The 17,359-nt window shown below is 42.2% G+C and overlaps 1 protein-coding gene across 5 annotated transcripts in view; it reads left to right on the top strand.

Annotated features, from left to right (window-relative positions):
- The window catches only part of PRKG1 (protein kinase cGMP-dependent 1), an 850,812-nt gene that overhangs the window by 657,799 nt on the left and 175,654 nt on the right, over nucleotides 1–17,359 (top strand). For all 5 annotated transcript variants that reach the window (XM_077350392.1, XM_077350391.1, XM_077350390.1 and 2 more), the window contains exon 7: nucleotides 871–965. In XM_077350392.1, coding sequence (XP_077206507.1) covers nucleotides 871–965 — 95 coding nt within the window. The remainder of the gene's footprint in view (nucleotides 1–870; nucleotides 966–17,359) is intronic.

Raw genomic sequence — 17,359 nt, forward strand, 5'->3', positions numbered from 1 at the left:
TCCATTTCCACCCAAGCATGGAGGCATCCCCACAAGTGACAAGCCGTGCTGGCTTTGTTATCCTGTCCTGAAACCAGAGAGTTAGATTTTAAATTACATTACATACTTACTTATCCCTGTTCCATTGTCTGAGGAAGTGTGCCTGCACACAAAAGCTCACACCTTGAATAAATCATTCCTTAAGGCATCATTGGTCTCCAATTTTGTTGTGCAACTGAAAATTTGGAATTTATGCATGGTGGTGGCCCTGCCTTCTCCTGTAGTGGCCCACATTGCATCCCGCAACTGCCCCAGCCTCTTCCAGTGTGCTCCATGCGCTGGGGGTATGAGTGCCATTTCCATCCCAGGTACTATGCCAGAAGATGTGTTCCAGATCAAAAAGGGACCCAAGATGGAGGCATAGACTGCCATGTGATTTAAAAATGTATCTGAATTAGTATTACAGGTGCATTTGTGACCCCAACTTCTGAGTACTGTGGGGCAGAATTTGGAATGACTTTTTATCTTCTTTTACTTAATTAAGCCACTGGACAGATTCTGTCTCTCCTTTGTTACAATTTTGGAATCGTCCACTTTTTTCGTGTAGCACTTAATAATATGAATGGTAGCAGGAGGTATCCGCTGTCAGCAGGAAACTAGGTAGACAACTGGTGATGTTTCAGTGATAGTTACAACAATAAAGCATTTATTCAGTGTTTGCCCTGCTGCTCATAGATGCATTGCTGTAATAGTTCCACTAGTAGGCGAGGGGTTTATCAAATGCCACTCAAAGAACTCATTACTGAGCTGAGATCTGAACAGAAGACTTTCCACCTGGTAACTCTGGCTACAATATTTCAAAACTGATATGCTTTTTATCACTCTGATCAGGTAAATGTTACTCGGGAAGATTCTCCTGGGGAAGATCCAATCTTTCTCCGTACATTAGGAAAAGGAGATTGGTTTGGAGAAAAAGCCCTCCAGGGGTAAGTATTAAATATGATCTAAGTTTATGATTGAGATTTGTTTTGAATACTAGCCAGTTCCTGGAGGTTAGTATATATATATATATTTAATAAATAATAATATTTAAATAACAGTTCGGTAGAAGTTGTGCTAAGATTTCTTTCTTACTGTTTGTATGAAAGAGGAAGTGTGTCTTATCAATTTTGTGTCCTCACTGCTGATGAATCTATGAAAAAAACTGGCAAGCCTGATCTACTCAGATCTCAGGAGCTAAGCAGGGTCAACCCTGGCTAATATTTGGATGGGAGATCTCCAAAGATTGGGGTGGTTGTTCCTCTAGGGAACACTAGGAGTCATGACACAGGCAGGAAATGATAAATCACCTCTGGACATCTCTTGCCTGGCTGCCAGAGAATCCTCAGCTCTCCTGGCTACACGACACGCATCATTCATGGAGCAAGGGTCTGTTTAGGAAGAGAGTATGTGAAACAAGCAGTAAAATATAGCCCTTTTCTGTTAGTGAAAATGAAGCCTCTCCTCCTCTCTCTCTCATGCATGTACACACACAGACTTGCACACACTAGGGTTGGGTGCTTTGGCACCCAAAGTGACCGGTTGCTCCTAATGCAGCCAGCAATGCTCCGCGGGGGGGGGGGGGAGGCACGGGCATCAGTGCACTAGCAGGCACACACAGGTAGGCATGGAGCTCGCCCACCAGCACTCTGATTCCCGCACCTCCCCTCCCCACCTGCTGGCTGCGTCGGGAGTGACCAGCTGCTTTGGGCGCCAAAATGCCCAACCCTAACACACACACACTATTTATAAGGTGAGACCTGAGCCACACATTAAATGTGAATGTCCTGTCTAATCATATCATGAGTTGTCAAGCATTAAGGAGTCTTTACCAAACAGAACTATATAGAGTTCTGCTAATATTGGTAGGAAATAGATATTAATATTCTCCTATAGAATAGTGCTAGTATATGCTGTAAAACACATAGCTTTCTAGTCTACATGTATACCTTTATAAATTAATCTTCATTAAATTCACAGGAATTTGTGGCTTATTAAGAAAATGGGCTACATCAATCAATTTTAGCAAAAGACAGATGTTTATATTGAAAGGATGAATTCTCCTAAGCAGTTGGTGTTAATACAGTGGTTGCCTTGGTAGTCCCAAGGCTAAATCTTTTAAAGTCCTGTTGTTAGCTAGATTAAATTGAAACAGATTTACTGACAAATCTGCACAGACCATGTGTATATAATAAAATACTCAATTCCCAATATATTGAATTGTCATGTTCAGAATACTTCGTCATAGTCTGAGCACTATCTGCTGAAGATCTAGTTGAGAAGGTGGTTGAGAGGGCAACTGTGGACCAGCTCCTAACATTCTTGGAGGAAACTTTGCTGCTTGATCCATTCCAGTCTAACTTCCAATCTGGCCACAGGGTGGAGATGGTTCTGGTCACCCTTATTGATGTTCTCCGGCATCAGCAGGATGGAGGCGGGTTGGTGTTCATTGTGTTGCTCAATCTGTCAGGGCCACTTGATGTCATTGACCACAAGTTGTTAGCCCACTGCCTTGCCAGGGCCAGGGGATAGCCTTACAATGACTGATCTTCTTTGCCCAGAAGGGAACAAAGAGGGTTGCCATGGAGAGGAGCAATCACACATTTACCAACTGTCATCTAGAGTCCCACAAGTGGCAGTCATCTCTCCTATGCTATTCAACATCTGTTTGTGCCCTCTGGCCCAGCTGGAGGTATGGGCTGGGTTGTCATCAATATGCCGATGACACCCAGCTCTATCTCCTAATGAACAGCCAACCTGATTCCCCCCTGGATATGTTTGCCAGTTGTTTGGAAGCAGTGATGGTCTGGCTCAAGCAGAGTTGCATGAAACTGAACCCTTCCAAGATGGAGGTCCAGTGGTTGGGGAGGAAGGGTTCAGATCAGGAAGCTCGTCTCCTAGGCTGGATGGAGTGTAGTCTGAGATTGCACCTGTAGACAGTAATCTGGTGGTGTCCTTTGATGCCTTCTTTTCGAGGCTCAGGCCATGAAGGTAGCCAAGTTGGCATTTTCCACCTACACCAAGCAAGGCCACTAGCACTGTACCTGGCCCCGGAACATCTAGCCACTGTGACCCATGTGATGGTTAATCTGTCAATCTCCAGACTAGACTTCTGTAACTCACTGTATGCTAGCCTGCCCTTATCCTTGTCCATGAAGTTGCATTTGGTACAAAATGTAGCTGAGAAGGTCCTCACTGGAACATCATGAAGGACCCATATCCAGCCTGTGCTGTGGCAACTGCATTGGTTGCCAGTGGTTTTCCAGATCAAGTTTAAGGTATTGGTTTTGACATTCAAGGCCATTAGTGGTTTGTCTCCAGCATACCTGAAGAACCACCTATCTCCTTTTATACCTAGCAGGGCATTACACTTTGTGAAACTAAACAGGCTAGTGGTCTCTGTCCCAAGAGAGGTCCCTGGCCCAAGACAGATCTGCCTTTTGGTCTTGGCCGCAGCCTGCTGGAATGAGCTCCCAGAAGAGCTGAGGGCCCTGTCACAGCTCTCACAATTCTGCGGGGCCTACAAAACAGAGCTCTTTGACCAGGCATTTGGTTGAGACTGGGTGACAGAACATCAGTTGGGCTCCCCCCTCAAACTACCTCACCTTTGATGGGAGGTGGCATTTCCAGCCACTGCATGCCGGTGGGCGGGGGTGGGTTGGGGTTGATTATTTTATTTTATTCTGGTTCAGTTTTAAGTGTATTTTTATTGTTGTGAACCACCCCGAGTAGGCTGGCCAGAAGGGGTGGCATATACGTTCAATAATAAATAAATAGTTGGTGATGCCTTCCCATTACACAGAGGTGTGAGCCCATGAAGGTGATTCACTGCTGGTTTCCAGAATTTTCTTGGGGATTTCGGGGATTCCAGTAGCAACTCATTCAACTCCTGAATGAAGTCTGGAATGCCATGTTTGGTGCTATAGGCAGCATGATTTCCTGCTGGCTCAATAATTTGACTTAGGACAGCCATTCTTGTTGGAGGGTTCCCTTTTTTCTTGGAGATTGGCTTCACTTCATTAAGAGCAATGGGTGTTTCAGTGATGGCCATTCACCCTTTGAGAGGGATAACTAGAGGAAGGTATGGTTGTCAAGTGTGGGTTGGGAAATTCCTGGACATTTGGGTTTAGAGTATGCAGAGAAGAACCACATTTGGATATATTGCCATAAAACCCACCATTCGAAGCTGCCATTTTATCCTGGGAAACTGATCTCTGTAATCTAGAGATGAGATGTAATTCTGGGAGGTCTCTAGGCCCCACCTAGAGTTTGGCACTCCTAGGTGTAACACGCTGTCTATGGCTAAGTTCTTGTAAGGTGCACAAAGTGGTGCTACCTCAGTAAACTTGCCAGATGATTTTTGACATTGTTGGCTTCTTGAAAGTCTCCTGTGAGCTCTACTGATCTCTGACTCTTTGTCTTTTGAAGTCTTCAAAACTGTGTTGTTGTTTTGATTGTGCTGACATTCTCTGAAATGTATTTACTAATGTCATTGTTCTGTGTATTTTATTTATGGCTTTTATTGAGGGATGGAAGCTGTTTCATGTGTGCAAAAAAAACTTAAACGTTTGAAATCAAGGTGAAACATTAGGATTATCTTATTTTTTTTATTTTTCAAGAAAAAGCTTTTTAAATACAAATTCATAGCGGAGCATCTGTAGTGCCTAGATTACTAACACGTCTGCTAGATGTGAGCAAAATTTGCTATCACCAATATGGGTTAAATGACAGAGGTGTAGCTACAGGTCAATAAAATATGCTGCTGAATAGTAGTCCAAGATAAACAGCTGGCATATTATTTCACAGATTTGATATCCCCCCCCCCCACACACACACCTGTGCTTCAGCATTTAAGGACAAAGCTTCAGAGCCTGCTTGACATTTTAGCTGTACATTTTTCATTGATTCTGTTTTGAGACCTTCATCCTAGACTGTGGCTATTGTTAAATTGTTCAAAATGAATACTCCAACGTTCTGCATCTATGGACACATTATATCCATAGCACAGAATGATTCTCCTGGTTCTGGACTGAAAAACAAATAAGTGTGGCAGTGCCTTCAGTGTTTTTACGTGTTCTTATTCATTCACATAAAATATTACTTCCTATAAATTTTAGAAGCCGCTAGCAGGTAAAAACAATTGTGTCATAAAAACAATTTCAACACAACAGGTACTAAAAAAAACCCCCACAACAGATACAGTCTTCTTTAAAAGATTGTTTCTTAATTGTGGTGTGTTCACAGAAGCTTAGTGGAGCAAGAAGACTTTAGATAATTTTTAATATGTTTGTGTTATTATGCAGTCTTGGCCAGAAGGGTCATCTCTGAGGAGGCTCTTCTTCAACATTTCAGAAATCTTAGCAGGCAAGACATGTGAGATGCATGATTAATGCCTTCTGTAGATGTACCTTACATTACACCCAGAATCTGAACACTGACCGATTCTGCATGAGTAGTTTGCCCTTGGACAGCCTCTCATTGTAGGTTTTAGTGCTGCTTCCACATGACGTTGGCAGCAACCTGAGACTGTACAGGAGGTGGTGCGAGATTTTGTCAGATTTACTTCGGGATGAGGGAGATCAGCAAATCCCAAGCCTGTCTGGAGGAAGAAGCATGCAACAGTCTCAGTAGTGTTTTGACTGCCCTCACACCTGCCCTCCCCCCTCCCCTCTCCATTTGCTGCAGGACTGCAAAACTACATGCCCCCAGTACAAATAAAAATATCCTCTTCATTGTGCATGGTAGTTTTTGGATTCAGCAGCTAGTACACATTCCTGTTTGTGTTTAAAACCCCTATTAAAACACTTCCAGACATTCATCCAAAACTGAACAGACTCCTAAAACATTTAAAAACCATGGTGGTCAACAACCCCCTAACCCCCCCCCCCAAAAAAAAATCTAATACAGGAGTAGGAGGAGGGAGCACAGATCACATGGCGGATGCTTACATTCTTAACACGGGAGGAGGGCATCAGATCTTCCTCACCATGCCGGCCTCAACCATAGGCCTGGTAGAAGGACTCTGCAAAATGCTGAAAGCTCCCACAGTGCCCACAGCTTCTCCAGGAGCTCATTCCACCAGGTGGGAGCCAAGACTGAGAAGGCCTGTATCTACTGGCTATCATCATTTCATTTCTGTTTGATAAAGTAAAAAGCCATAGGGGAAGAGAAATCAACTCCCTCCTTCATAACCATTTCGAAATATAACTCATGAGTCACTACTGATACCCAGAAGGCGATAGTGCTGTTGAAGGACTCTGCTCACTGAATAATATTCAGAAGACACCATATAGAAGAGCACTACAAATCTGAATTGCCTATGGAAATGTGTGGTGCAGGCACAGTACTTTTAAGTATGTGTTGCTAGTTAACTGGATGGAGAAAAATATAGAAATAATATTACACTCCTGGGGGGATTGGTTGACTAATGCCCTGATTAGTTCCTTTTGGTGACTTGTTGAAATGGACAACAAGAACAAATGGTGGGTATGATCCAATTTGCTTAACATTCCAATTGAAATTAAATTTAGAATAATGTATGGCTGGATAATACTCCATGTGCATGAGGTTTACTGAATTAATATTGTATTTCATCAGATAACTGAACTTTTTCTACTATACAATTTCAGTAGAAGACATTGCTGAAATTGTTGTGAATATTGTCTCCAATGAGCTGTGAAATAGTTGTTAAATTCACTTAAATTAGCCACAAGAGGTAGCTGTTCTTATGTGACTGAAATATAACACTGTTTTTTTCTGGGGGGGGGGGGCACGAACAAACCATTCAGTTATTTAAGTAACCTAGCTGAAAAGAAAGGAGGAAAACTGTTATTTTAATAAGCAGATCATGATTTCTCGAGTCATATTGATTTTTCCATTAAAGTCCACTTCCCCTTCATTTTTCCATTGATAACATTTGTGGTTCACTCTATTAGGAATAATTCACACATACATTAAATTAGTTGAGTAACTGTCAGTTATACAATGCAGTCATCATGTATATCATGTCCTTGGGTTCAGTCCATTTCATACAAATGCAAAATATTATGAGCATTTGTGAAAATTCAACCTACAGTCTCTCAGTCTTTCACAGCATGAAACAGGCAGCTCCCTGCTTAGAGTGAAGAGACTTGGATGAGATGAAGCACTGCTTTATTGTTAGATGTTCCCTCACCTAATGAGACTTGTCTCTACCTTCTTATGTCCCATACCAATGATTTGATTTCAGGTATGGGGAGAAAAATGTATTAAGAATGAGCTACAGCTTCAGCCATGAGCTACAGCTTCAGTTTTTTCACAGTGAGTTTATTATTTGGAAGGAGAGATGCACAAAAAGTGTACACAAAAATCCCTGCCTTTGTGTAAATGCATACTCTTTTCCCATGGTAGTTTTCTGACTCATTCACAAAATGCAGTTTTGGTTCCATTTTTACTGACTGATAATGATTTCATGACAATAACTCATTTGGGTCAAATGAAACCAGTTGCTATGCCCTCACTCTGAATTACTGTTGTGGAGGCAGAGTATTTTCTGTTTCTTATGCATTAACTACTTTTCCTATAGTGCACCAACTGTCTCATGCTGTCACAAGCTGTAATGCAATGGCCTTCACATTTATCATACTCCAAAACAGTCATGCTGGCAAATGAGATTCCACCTAAGAGTATGCTGTTCTGCAATTAAATGATAATGACATTCCAATTCTGGAAGAAAACTCAAGAAATAAGGAGAACTCAAATTGCATAGAGCTGTTTCATAGGAGCTATAAAGGAAGCTGAAAAAGAGCCTCATTTTGGATTTTCTAATCTCTTTTCTAGTCAAAGATTCATCTTTTGACTTGGCTCTAGATTTTGAAGTTTTTCCTAAAAGATCTCACATTTGAAACTCTTGAATAATCAGTGCTGCAACATGTGTTTGCACTCACTCATTAAGACTAGGGTATTTAGGAATGGGCACAAACATAAAAATTCCAGTTTGATTTGAGGTTTGGGGTAATCCCCAGACCCTGAACTGAAACAGAATTTTCCTGAACCAGCCATTTTTAACCCCCTTTCTCCTACCTATTGCTTAAAGGGGGAGTGAAATGAATGTGTTTAATGGCTTGCAGCCATTTAACCCTAACAGCTGATGGGTGGACCAGCCATGCTGTTAAGCTTAAATGGCTGGCAGTCATTTCAGCCTAACAGCAGGGCAGGTACACCCATCCACTGTTAGTCTGAAATGTCTGTTAGCCATTTCATTGGTCCATTTCACTTCTTTCCATTTGGAAGTAGAAGCTGTGAATGAGTGGATGAGTGAAATAGATGATAGATAGATTTAAACCTAATAGCTGATAGAGAACCCACAAGGCTGTTAGGTTTAAATGGCTTGCAGTTATTTCAGGCAAACAGCAAGGCAGGTGTGCCCATCATCTGTTAGGCTGAATGACTGCAAACCACCTCAATGGTCTGTTTTATTTCTCCTCACTTGGAAATGGGGGAGGGGAGAGAACAGTGGGTGGGTTAAATGGCTCAGCTGATAGGTTTCAATGGCCCAAATGGCCAAATTGAACAAAAGTCTGGTAACTGTTTGGGGGCTACAAACTGGGCCAAGTTCATGCTGAATTTTGGCTCGTTAACCAGTTTATGCACATCCCTAGGTATATTACTTACTATCAACAAAAGCAAAGCCAATCTGTCTGCTCAAGAAATTACCTATGGTACTGCTCTTTTGGAGGGGGATTTTGATGAGCAATTTGCACTAGGAAGAGCCTCCCAGATTAATTTGCTATATATTTGACTATGTGGATTGCATCTGTTGTAGCTGAGCATCCTCTCTCATTCTGCAAGTGATCTTGGGGACCATTTCTTAAGTCCAGTGCTGCACTTGATGTGACACAGTGACTTAAGACAACTGTGACAAAAGGGGTATTGTGGGTTTTGTGAGGAACGATGGTGCAGGGCTTTCAGCATGAATGGAAGTAATCAAAAGAGTAATTTTTAACCGCTATTCAATTTTTTATGAAGAAGATTCTAGGTAGGCACAGAAGTGACTCACCTGAATGTTGATCCTTCTTGTGCCTGCTTCTTACAAGACGTTTCATTACCCAAGTATCTGAGTACCCAATATATAGTTACTTTGTCCAGTATGAAAAATGCATGCATGAATGTTTTTTTTTCCTTTTAAAACAGATACAGGTTGGGACCCCATCCTCTGGTTCATGTGGCAAACCTGTTTTAAAGGGGGAAGCTGTGGCTTACATATGTATGCTCCTGTTATCACTTGGTCTTTATTTTATCTCTTAAATTGCTATTCCTCCCTGTCTCAGGTGACTCAGGCCAGATTGCAACATATTTCAATTCCATACAATATCCAATCTAATTCAGTATAAATTAATACTACTATTGCCCATACAGCCCTAGTCTGGTATTGGAGAGGGCACAAGGTAAATTGCCGAACATTCAGCTGGTGGGTGCAGAGTTCTCAGTGATTTGGTAGCTATGTCTTAAGAAGAAAGATAGTTAGACCCCATGGAATATTTCCACTTGTCCCCCTTTTGTGCGTGGAAATTGCAAGGAAGTCATTGCAAGTAGCTGTGCTGGGTCCTAGCTTCCATTTCTTCAACACAAGTTATAGCACAAGGTCAATTTTGCCCCCCCCCCCTGATAAAGGCCTTAGATGAAATCATCCCACACTTCTAAACTGAACTGTAATCACTGCATCCAGTAGCCTTTTGATTTTTGTACAGAGCATCAGCCGATTACAGAAGAAAAATCAGCACTTGATCTTACGGTGGCTGTTGCATGACGGGAACTTTGCTTAGAAAAACTCCTTTCCCACTGTTGTGTGGTGGGATCTTTGCCCATGGCTTTTAAGAAAGCTGGCTGGTATGACAGAAGAATTGTTCTCTTTGATGTGGACTTGTCATTTCTGTGGTCCCCCTGCAACTTCTTGCCAAACATTATGATGCAAAAGTTTTGAAATGCCAGCAAGCCCTGATCTGTGAGCCAAGCGCACGGACATGGACGATTGTGCTTTTTTGCTCAGCTTCATCTCTCTGACAGGAACGAAGCTTTCCAGCCTGCTTTTCACAGGGGATGGAAAAGTGCGTGGACTAAGAAGTTTAATTGTTTGCTGTCGGATCAGGCGGAAATACTTTGCTCCTTATCTAACGATTGGGCTGATTCGTTCTGGTTGCTGATCTACACAGTTTGTTTTTTGAAATTCTCATTAATACCCTACTGTCCTTTTGTGGTGCTGCTTCAAGCATCGCATTTTCCATTATAATGGCTACTCTGTACAGTGTGATAGATATCTACAGTGGGTTCCGTATCACTATCATACACTGGTAGCTTAAATGAATGTTCTAGTGGTCTTTTATGGGACCAGTATGCTGTCAAAGGAGAAGCAGATTTCTGCAAGTTCATCCCAGAAGCTAGGCTGTAATAGAAGCTCCCTACATTGCATGTCCTTCTGTATGAAAGGCCTTGCAAGGCCTATAACATTAGCCTTGCATGTTATAGCCCTCTGCATGCTTCCAATCCACTTGTTGCTGTGTTTCTTTGTATCCATAATTGCAGTGAGGATTGCCACTGAATAGTAAGAAAGGATGCAATTTGAAAAGTTAGAGCTTCTTTAGATCTTGAACTTTTACAGAGCATAAAATCTATCTCAAATTGTGTCGGTTGTCAGGGAAGTCAAAGATGTTCACTTGAAAGCCATTTCTTCTGAACATCTTAGAGATGAAGATCTTGGCTCGGGAATCAATATGTGCTAAAAGCACTAATGCATCGTGGTTTGGGTGGTGCTTCTGTTTTTTTATACTTCTCCTTTGGCATATGTGCCTGTGTTAATTATTTAGCAGCACGGAGGGGAAGATTAAATTCTGATCTTGGCCATCTTCTGATCTCAGATCAAGACCCAGTGAGATCTTCCCATCACGCAAGACAGATGAGCCAAGAATACAAACGAGGGTATTCACTTTTTATCACACGGGCCAAGAGCAACAGAGATTTTGAAAGTCAGCATGGAGGATGTGCCGGTATCTTTTCTCCCCCACCCCCAGCACTATTTTAATCATCTGCTACTTCATGGCAAGATTGGTGAAGAGTAGTCTTGAGTGAGAACAGAAAGAGGGAAGAGATAAATTTTCTCTTGAAATTATGTCCATCCATTTTTGCAAGTATAAATTTTCATGCTAGAGTGAAATATCCTTTTCTCACTGATTTTTCCATCACTTTCTGAGGGACCTACCGTCATCCTAGAAAGCTTTCTTCATCCTTCTCCATCAGAAGCTGCATAATACTAGCCCTGTTCACAAGTTAGAGTACATGCATGTTCAATCCAAGCACAGTATACACTTGATTTTTCTTTACACATGCATTGAGGAATTCTTGTGTTACATTCAATGCATGTAGAAATCAAGGTGTAATTTAAACCTCACATTTATCCAGGTAGTAGTCCCTGGTTTCATTTGTACAGTGAATGCATTTTGACTTTTTCTTACAGATACATGCATGTACATGCAGCATGTGCATGCGTTCACTGCCATGTGAACCGGGCTACCACAGAATCGTGGTAGTGTCAGACTAGAGTGTCACTCGCAGGCTTTAAACAGCATTTTGACAGATAGCTATCATTGATGCTTTAGGCTGATGATGTTGTATAGGGGGATGGCCTGTATGGCCCCTTCCAACTCTATGATTCTATGACTAGGATCTGGAAAGGCCCAGAGCTGAATTTCCACTTTGCTGCTGAAGATCGCTGTGCCTTGGTGTATTGGTTAAGAGCACTGGCTGCTAATCTGGAGAGCTGAGTCTTGATTCCCCACTCCTTCACATGCAGTCAGCTGGGTGACCTTGAGCTAGTCACGGTCCCTTTGGAGCTGTTCTCAGAACAGTTCTCTCAGAGTTCTCTCACCCTCACCTACCTCACAGGGTATCTGTTGTGGGGAGAGGAAGAGAAGGGAAGCCAATTTGAGACTCCTTGGGGAAATGAAAAGCGGTATATAAAAACCATGTACTCTTTTTCTGGGGCCAGTCAAACACTCTGCACCTAAACCTGTCTTGCAGCATGGTTGTGGGGATAAAGTGCAGGAGAAGAGTATGATGTAAGCCGCTTTGGACAAAAACGTGGGGCATCAATTCAATAGGTAAATAAATAAAAGACGGTATGAAAGATGTCACTTAATCTATCTTTATATTTTAAGTTTTCTTTCCTGACTGTGATTTCACAGGGTAGCCATATTGGTCTGTAGTAGAACAGCTAGATTTGATATGGTTTTGGGGAGTTGATTGAGCAAGATTTTTTAGGTATAAGCTTTTGAGCATCAAAGCTTCTGTCTCTAAGATGTTACCGGCATCCCGCCTAGCTGTTCTTCTGACTTTATTGTTCTGTGAAGGCAGTAGTATGGCTCACAATATATTTATGTGTGTGTTAGTTTGGATTGCCAACTTTGGGTTGGGAAATTTCTGGAGATTTTGGGGGTAGATCCTGGGGAGGGTGGGATTTGGGAAAAGGAGGGAGCTCATTGATCTAATGCCATAGAGTCCCCCCTCCAAAGCAGCCATTTTCTCCAGACATATCTGTTGTTTGGGGATCAGTCATAATTCCAGGAGATCCCCAGCCCCACCAGAAGGTTGATCTTCCTAGTATTGGGATTGCTAGTTCCAGGTTGGGAAATACTGACAGATCTTGGATTTGGAGCCAAAGGTGGGGGTTGGGGAGGGGAGGGACTTCACTGGGATATAATGGCATGGAGTTCACCTTCCAAATTGGCCCTTGACTCCAGGTGAACCAGTTTCTGTTGCCTGGAGATTAGTTGTAAGTGGGAGACCTACAGCCACCACCTGGAAGTTGGCAACTCTAGTGTGTGGACATGTGCGTGTTTATTCTAGGTAGCTGTGGTAATGATGCAACAGGCGCATTGCCTGGCAAATCAATGTGGGAACTGAATTACCTAATTACAGCACCGTAATGGAAAGGCCTTCCCTTTGATACTCACACCCTCTACCTCTGAAGGTGAGGACACATAGAAGACGGTCTGAGAGTGTTCTTAATGGACAGGCAGGTTCATATGGGAGCAAGTGAACCCTCTAGCAATTTAAAACACCCTCACAGATGATAACCAGCACTTTACATTAGCCCCAGACAAAATATAGATCTTCTAAGTCTGGCAAGATGAAGTATATTCTCTATATATTCTCCGGGGAGGGCGGTATAGAAGTATGATAAATAAAATAATAAATAAAATATACCTCATGCCCACAAGCAGTCTGCTGGCTCCGAATCAATGATTAAAAAAATAGTCCCATGTACTGGATGTTGTTCTGAACTTGTATCTAACTCGTACCTGAGCTGTGAGCTGCTGAGTAAGCAGCCATGTTTTAAGACTCAGGCTCCTTGAGATCAGGGCTAGAAGAAGAGTTGTGTGTCGTCCCCCCCCCACACACACGTTTGACTACCCAAAGGAGTCTCAAAGGGGCTTCCTCTCCCCAGAACAGACACCCTGTGAGGTAGGTGGGGCTGAGAGAGCTCTGAAGAACTGTGACTGGCCCAAGGTCACGTGTAGGAGTAGGGAATCAAATCCAGTTCTACAGATTATTATTTATTAGATTTATTAACTGGCCCTCCCTAATTAGAGGCCACCACTCTGATCTACCACACCAAACTGGCTTTCAAGAAGCCTGAGGACAAAGTTCCCTGCACATCAGTTACTGCTCTGTTAACTCTTAAGAAGGCAGGAGTATAGGATCTTCCTCCTTGTGTCAGTCCTATTGCCTCCCTATTTCCGGTGCTGCAACTCTGGCAGAGTGTTCCACATGCCTATTCACTCCTGCACCTGAAGGAAGCTTAGGTATGCACTACCCATCGCTGACTTGAACCCAGAGTCAGACCACAACGTTTCTAGTTCCAGTACTTTGATGTTCACTATTTTCAGAAGAACGTTTTAATGGAAAGGATCGAAACTTTAGAAGGCAATTATACATTTATCAGTACAAGCTGAAATTCTGCTGGGCACAAACTGAGACTCAATCCATTACCAGTAGAAGAAAGCTGTTTTCTCATTCCATTGTTTGTCAAAAGCCCCCACATTTCCTCTTCCTTTGACGTGCAGAGATACAACCTATTGAAAATCACCTGTTGAGATGGATAATACAAGTTTTAATTTACTAAATTCATTGCCATTTCAACTCGGCCTCTGCTACGCTTGAGCAGTTGTGCATTTTAATGCTATCAGAATGTCCTTGAGTGAATTTATCATTAAATATCAACATAGAGTATCCGATCCGGGAACAGTTTGATAGCCTAATCCCATCTTTCATTTGAATCACAGTAGCTGCTGGTTCCATAATGCAATTTGTTTCTGCAGAGGGTAGCATTTATTAGGCAATTTATCAAGACTTCTGGATTTGTGATCTTGACATAATATAAAATATAATGAACACTAGAGCTACTTAGTCTGTGGTCCCTTTTGAGAAGAACTGGTGCAGGTGAGGGCTGGAGTTCTGGCTTGGGGATGTTTAATGAAGGCTCAGAGTGACTCTGGATGATACAGGCATTAACAGATGCTGCCAAGGCTGTAGTAATCAATTAATTGATTTCCTTAAAATATTTCTATGCTGCCTTTCTGCTATTAGTGTCCAAGGCTGCTTACAATATTCAATAGCAGTGCAAAACAAAATATGTAACTCATGGCAGTAATTTAACATATCAAAAAGGCCAACTACCCCCACCATCTATCTCAGTCAGAGCCACAAGAAGACTATGTCTTGGATCAAACAAGTGGAAACACAAACAGGTGTTTCTGACATGCCTCCATAGCCCCTAGTCACAGCTTTTGAAGTCAAAGGACTCATTGCTTCTCTTTCAACTGGAAAGGCCCCTGAGCTTCTCTTCTCAAACAGTTCCCAATATTTAAAAGGGGCAACAAACAAGATCAACTCAATGATAGACCTATCAGCTTGCTGGATATTGCCTCCAAACTCTATAGTAAATTCCTATTGAGAAAAGAGGGAGAATGGGATGAGGTGAAGGAGGTCATGTTTCAGAAGGTCCCACCATTGTCTGATGTTGCACTGTCTTGCCACAAAGTCCATCAAGGGTCCTGCTAGACATCTTTGTAGAGCTTATGTCAATCTTGCAGCTGCTTTTGATGCAGTGGGCAGAGAAAGACTTTGGTGGAAATTGGTGTGTACTCATCTTGACAAACATCTCTTGGTTCTGATAAGAGAACTCCACAACAAGTTATCCTCTGAAATTAGAGTAGGTTTCTCAGGCTCTCTGGCAGAAAACATTCCCGTAGTCAGGAGGGTGAAACTGGGTGGTGTCCTTGCCTTTCTTCTTTTCAGTCTTTATATTAATTGCATCATTAAGAGGCTCTCAGGCCCTGATCTTTTCCCTCTCTGCCTTTACACACAGAAAATGTACAACCTGTATGGACATGGTTCTGCTATCACTAGCTCACATTGGTTTAAGAAGATCGCCAAAACCCAACAGGATCAATTTTGCCTCTGAGAATGTCTGAAGTAGGACTGGGGGGTGAGGAGGTATTTTTACAGGGACTGCAAAATAATACAATGTACTAGAGCCTAGCAGCAGAACCATGTGCTGCCCTAATAGCACCAGCAAAATAACCCAGTGCTCCATTATGGCAAGTACCCTAAAACAGGGCTGCAGCGCACAATCTCAATCCTGGGCAATCCTGTGAATATTGCACTGGCAAAAATGCCCTTCCCTCTCCGTTTCTATTTCAGAAATTCTCAGGTGTGAACTTGGCCCTGTTGACTAGGTACTGCCACAGTAGTGCCAGTTCTGCTCGGCAATATTACACTCGTTCTGCTGCAAAAAGGCAAGACCTCACTTTCACTGAAGAGATTCTTTATGCCATTGTGTTGGGCATGTACTGCTGTCTAGCTATTTCCCGCCTCCATAGGAAACACTGGAGGTTGGGGGCACCTTTTTGGGTGCCCATAGCATTTGAAACTTGGGAGTTCTTTTGGGGAGAGGCTCTAGCAGCTGCACTGCATATTTGGTACCTCTATCTCACTTCCTGCCCCCATCAGACCACTGAGTAGACTGAGCTAGATTTCACAGTGACTTTAATAGCTCCATAGGGGGTAATGGAGCCAAATTGATTTGGGAAGGTTGAATTTTGATGAATCCAAATTTCTATACTGATAATGCTATTGAGATGGTTTTGCATATATCAAATCAGTTTAGACCAAATCTATCACCACATCCCTCCAAAAAAACCATACCTGTATATAGAGAGAGCACCCCTGTTTTGGCTATTTTAGGCCCAAGTACCATGATGGATAAAGCTTTATTTATTCCTTTGCCCTTTTTGCCTTAGCTGCCAAGAAAATTCAATTGTAGTGTCTAAAGACTAGACCAGCAAAATATTCTTCTTTCAATAGCCAGGCGGACAAATATCCAAAGAATCACTTTTATTGAATGAATTTTAATTGGAAAAGCTTTAAAGATGTACTGTAGCGATCCAGTTTTACTGTTTTGTTCACCTGTGATTTCCCATTTGTTCTTGTTTGTACTGGCCTTTGACTCTATGCAATAAAAACAAACTGAACTGAATATGAGCATATGAAAGAACTTACGCAACACCTATCACATTCCTCCCACATAAACTATAGTGCCCAGTAAATGCTGCACAAAAATCTTGTGAAAGCAGAAATGCAAGTGGGGATACAGTAAGTTGGAGTTGGTGCAAGCATTTACTGCTGTACATTGTACAGTTTTGCACCGGTTCCAACCCATTATCTGAAAAAAAAATCAAGGAGGAAAGGTCCAAAAGGTGAAACAGAGTCATCTTCGCCTGGTTCCTGAGCAATATCAGTGCTGGATCCAAAGAAATATCTCTTGATAGAAAGTTCCAGAAATTCAGCACCTTTCCTACTTCATTTCAGAATGCAGGCACAATCCAGCAGGCTGTGAACAGGCAGGTTTTTTGAACCTAGAACCTCCATAATATTCATCAATAAGATACACTTTTGTGCTGTATAAACAAATTTTCTTGATGAAATGCGGCAATAACTCAGCAGGTAGTGGGTGGCATTTGTGTGTATGGTCCAGTTGCACCCTGAGAGAATGTCAGTGCACATAGGTCCACCTGTGGAGTGCTTCCTGATGCTTTCAAACACTCTCTTTGCATTGATGTGTAAATGCTTTTAAACGTTGCTTCAAGTGAGCTGAATGCCAATAGCCTTTGTGTCCTCAGCAGAATGGTAAAGCGACTTAATGTACAAGCAAAATCAGGAGGAAAAGCTTGATAAAGCAAAGTGGTGTGTGTGTGTGTATGTATGTAGCTGGGTGTATGTAGCTAAATAGGAAGGAATTATATTTGTT

The sequence above is a fragment of the Paroedura picta genome, chromosome 8 (assembly GCF_049243985.1).
Source record: "Paroedura picta isolate Pp20150507F chromosome 8, Ppicta_v3.0, whole genome shotgun sequence".
Taxonomy (NCBI): domain Eukaryota; kingdom Metazoa; phylum Chordata; class Lepidosauria; order Squamata; family Gekkonidae; genus Paroedura; species Paroedura picta.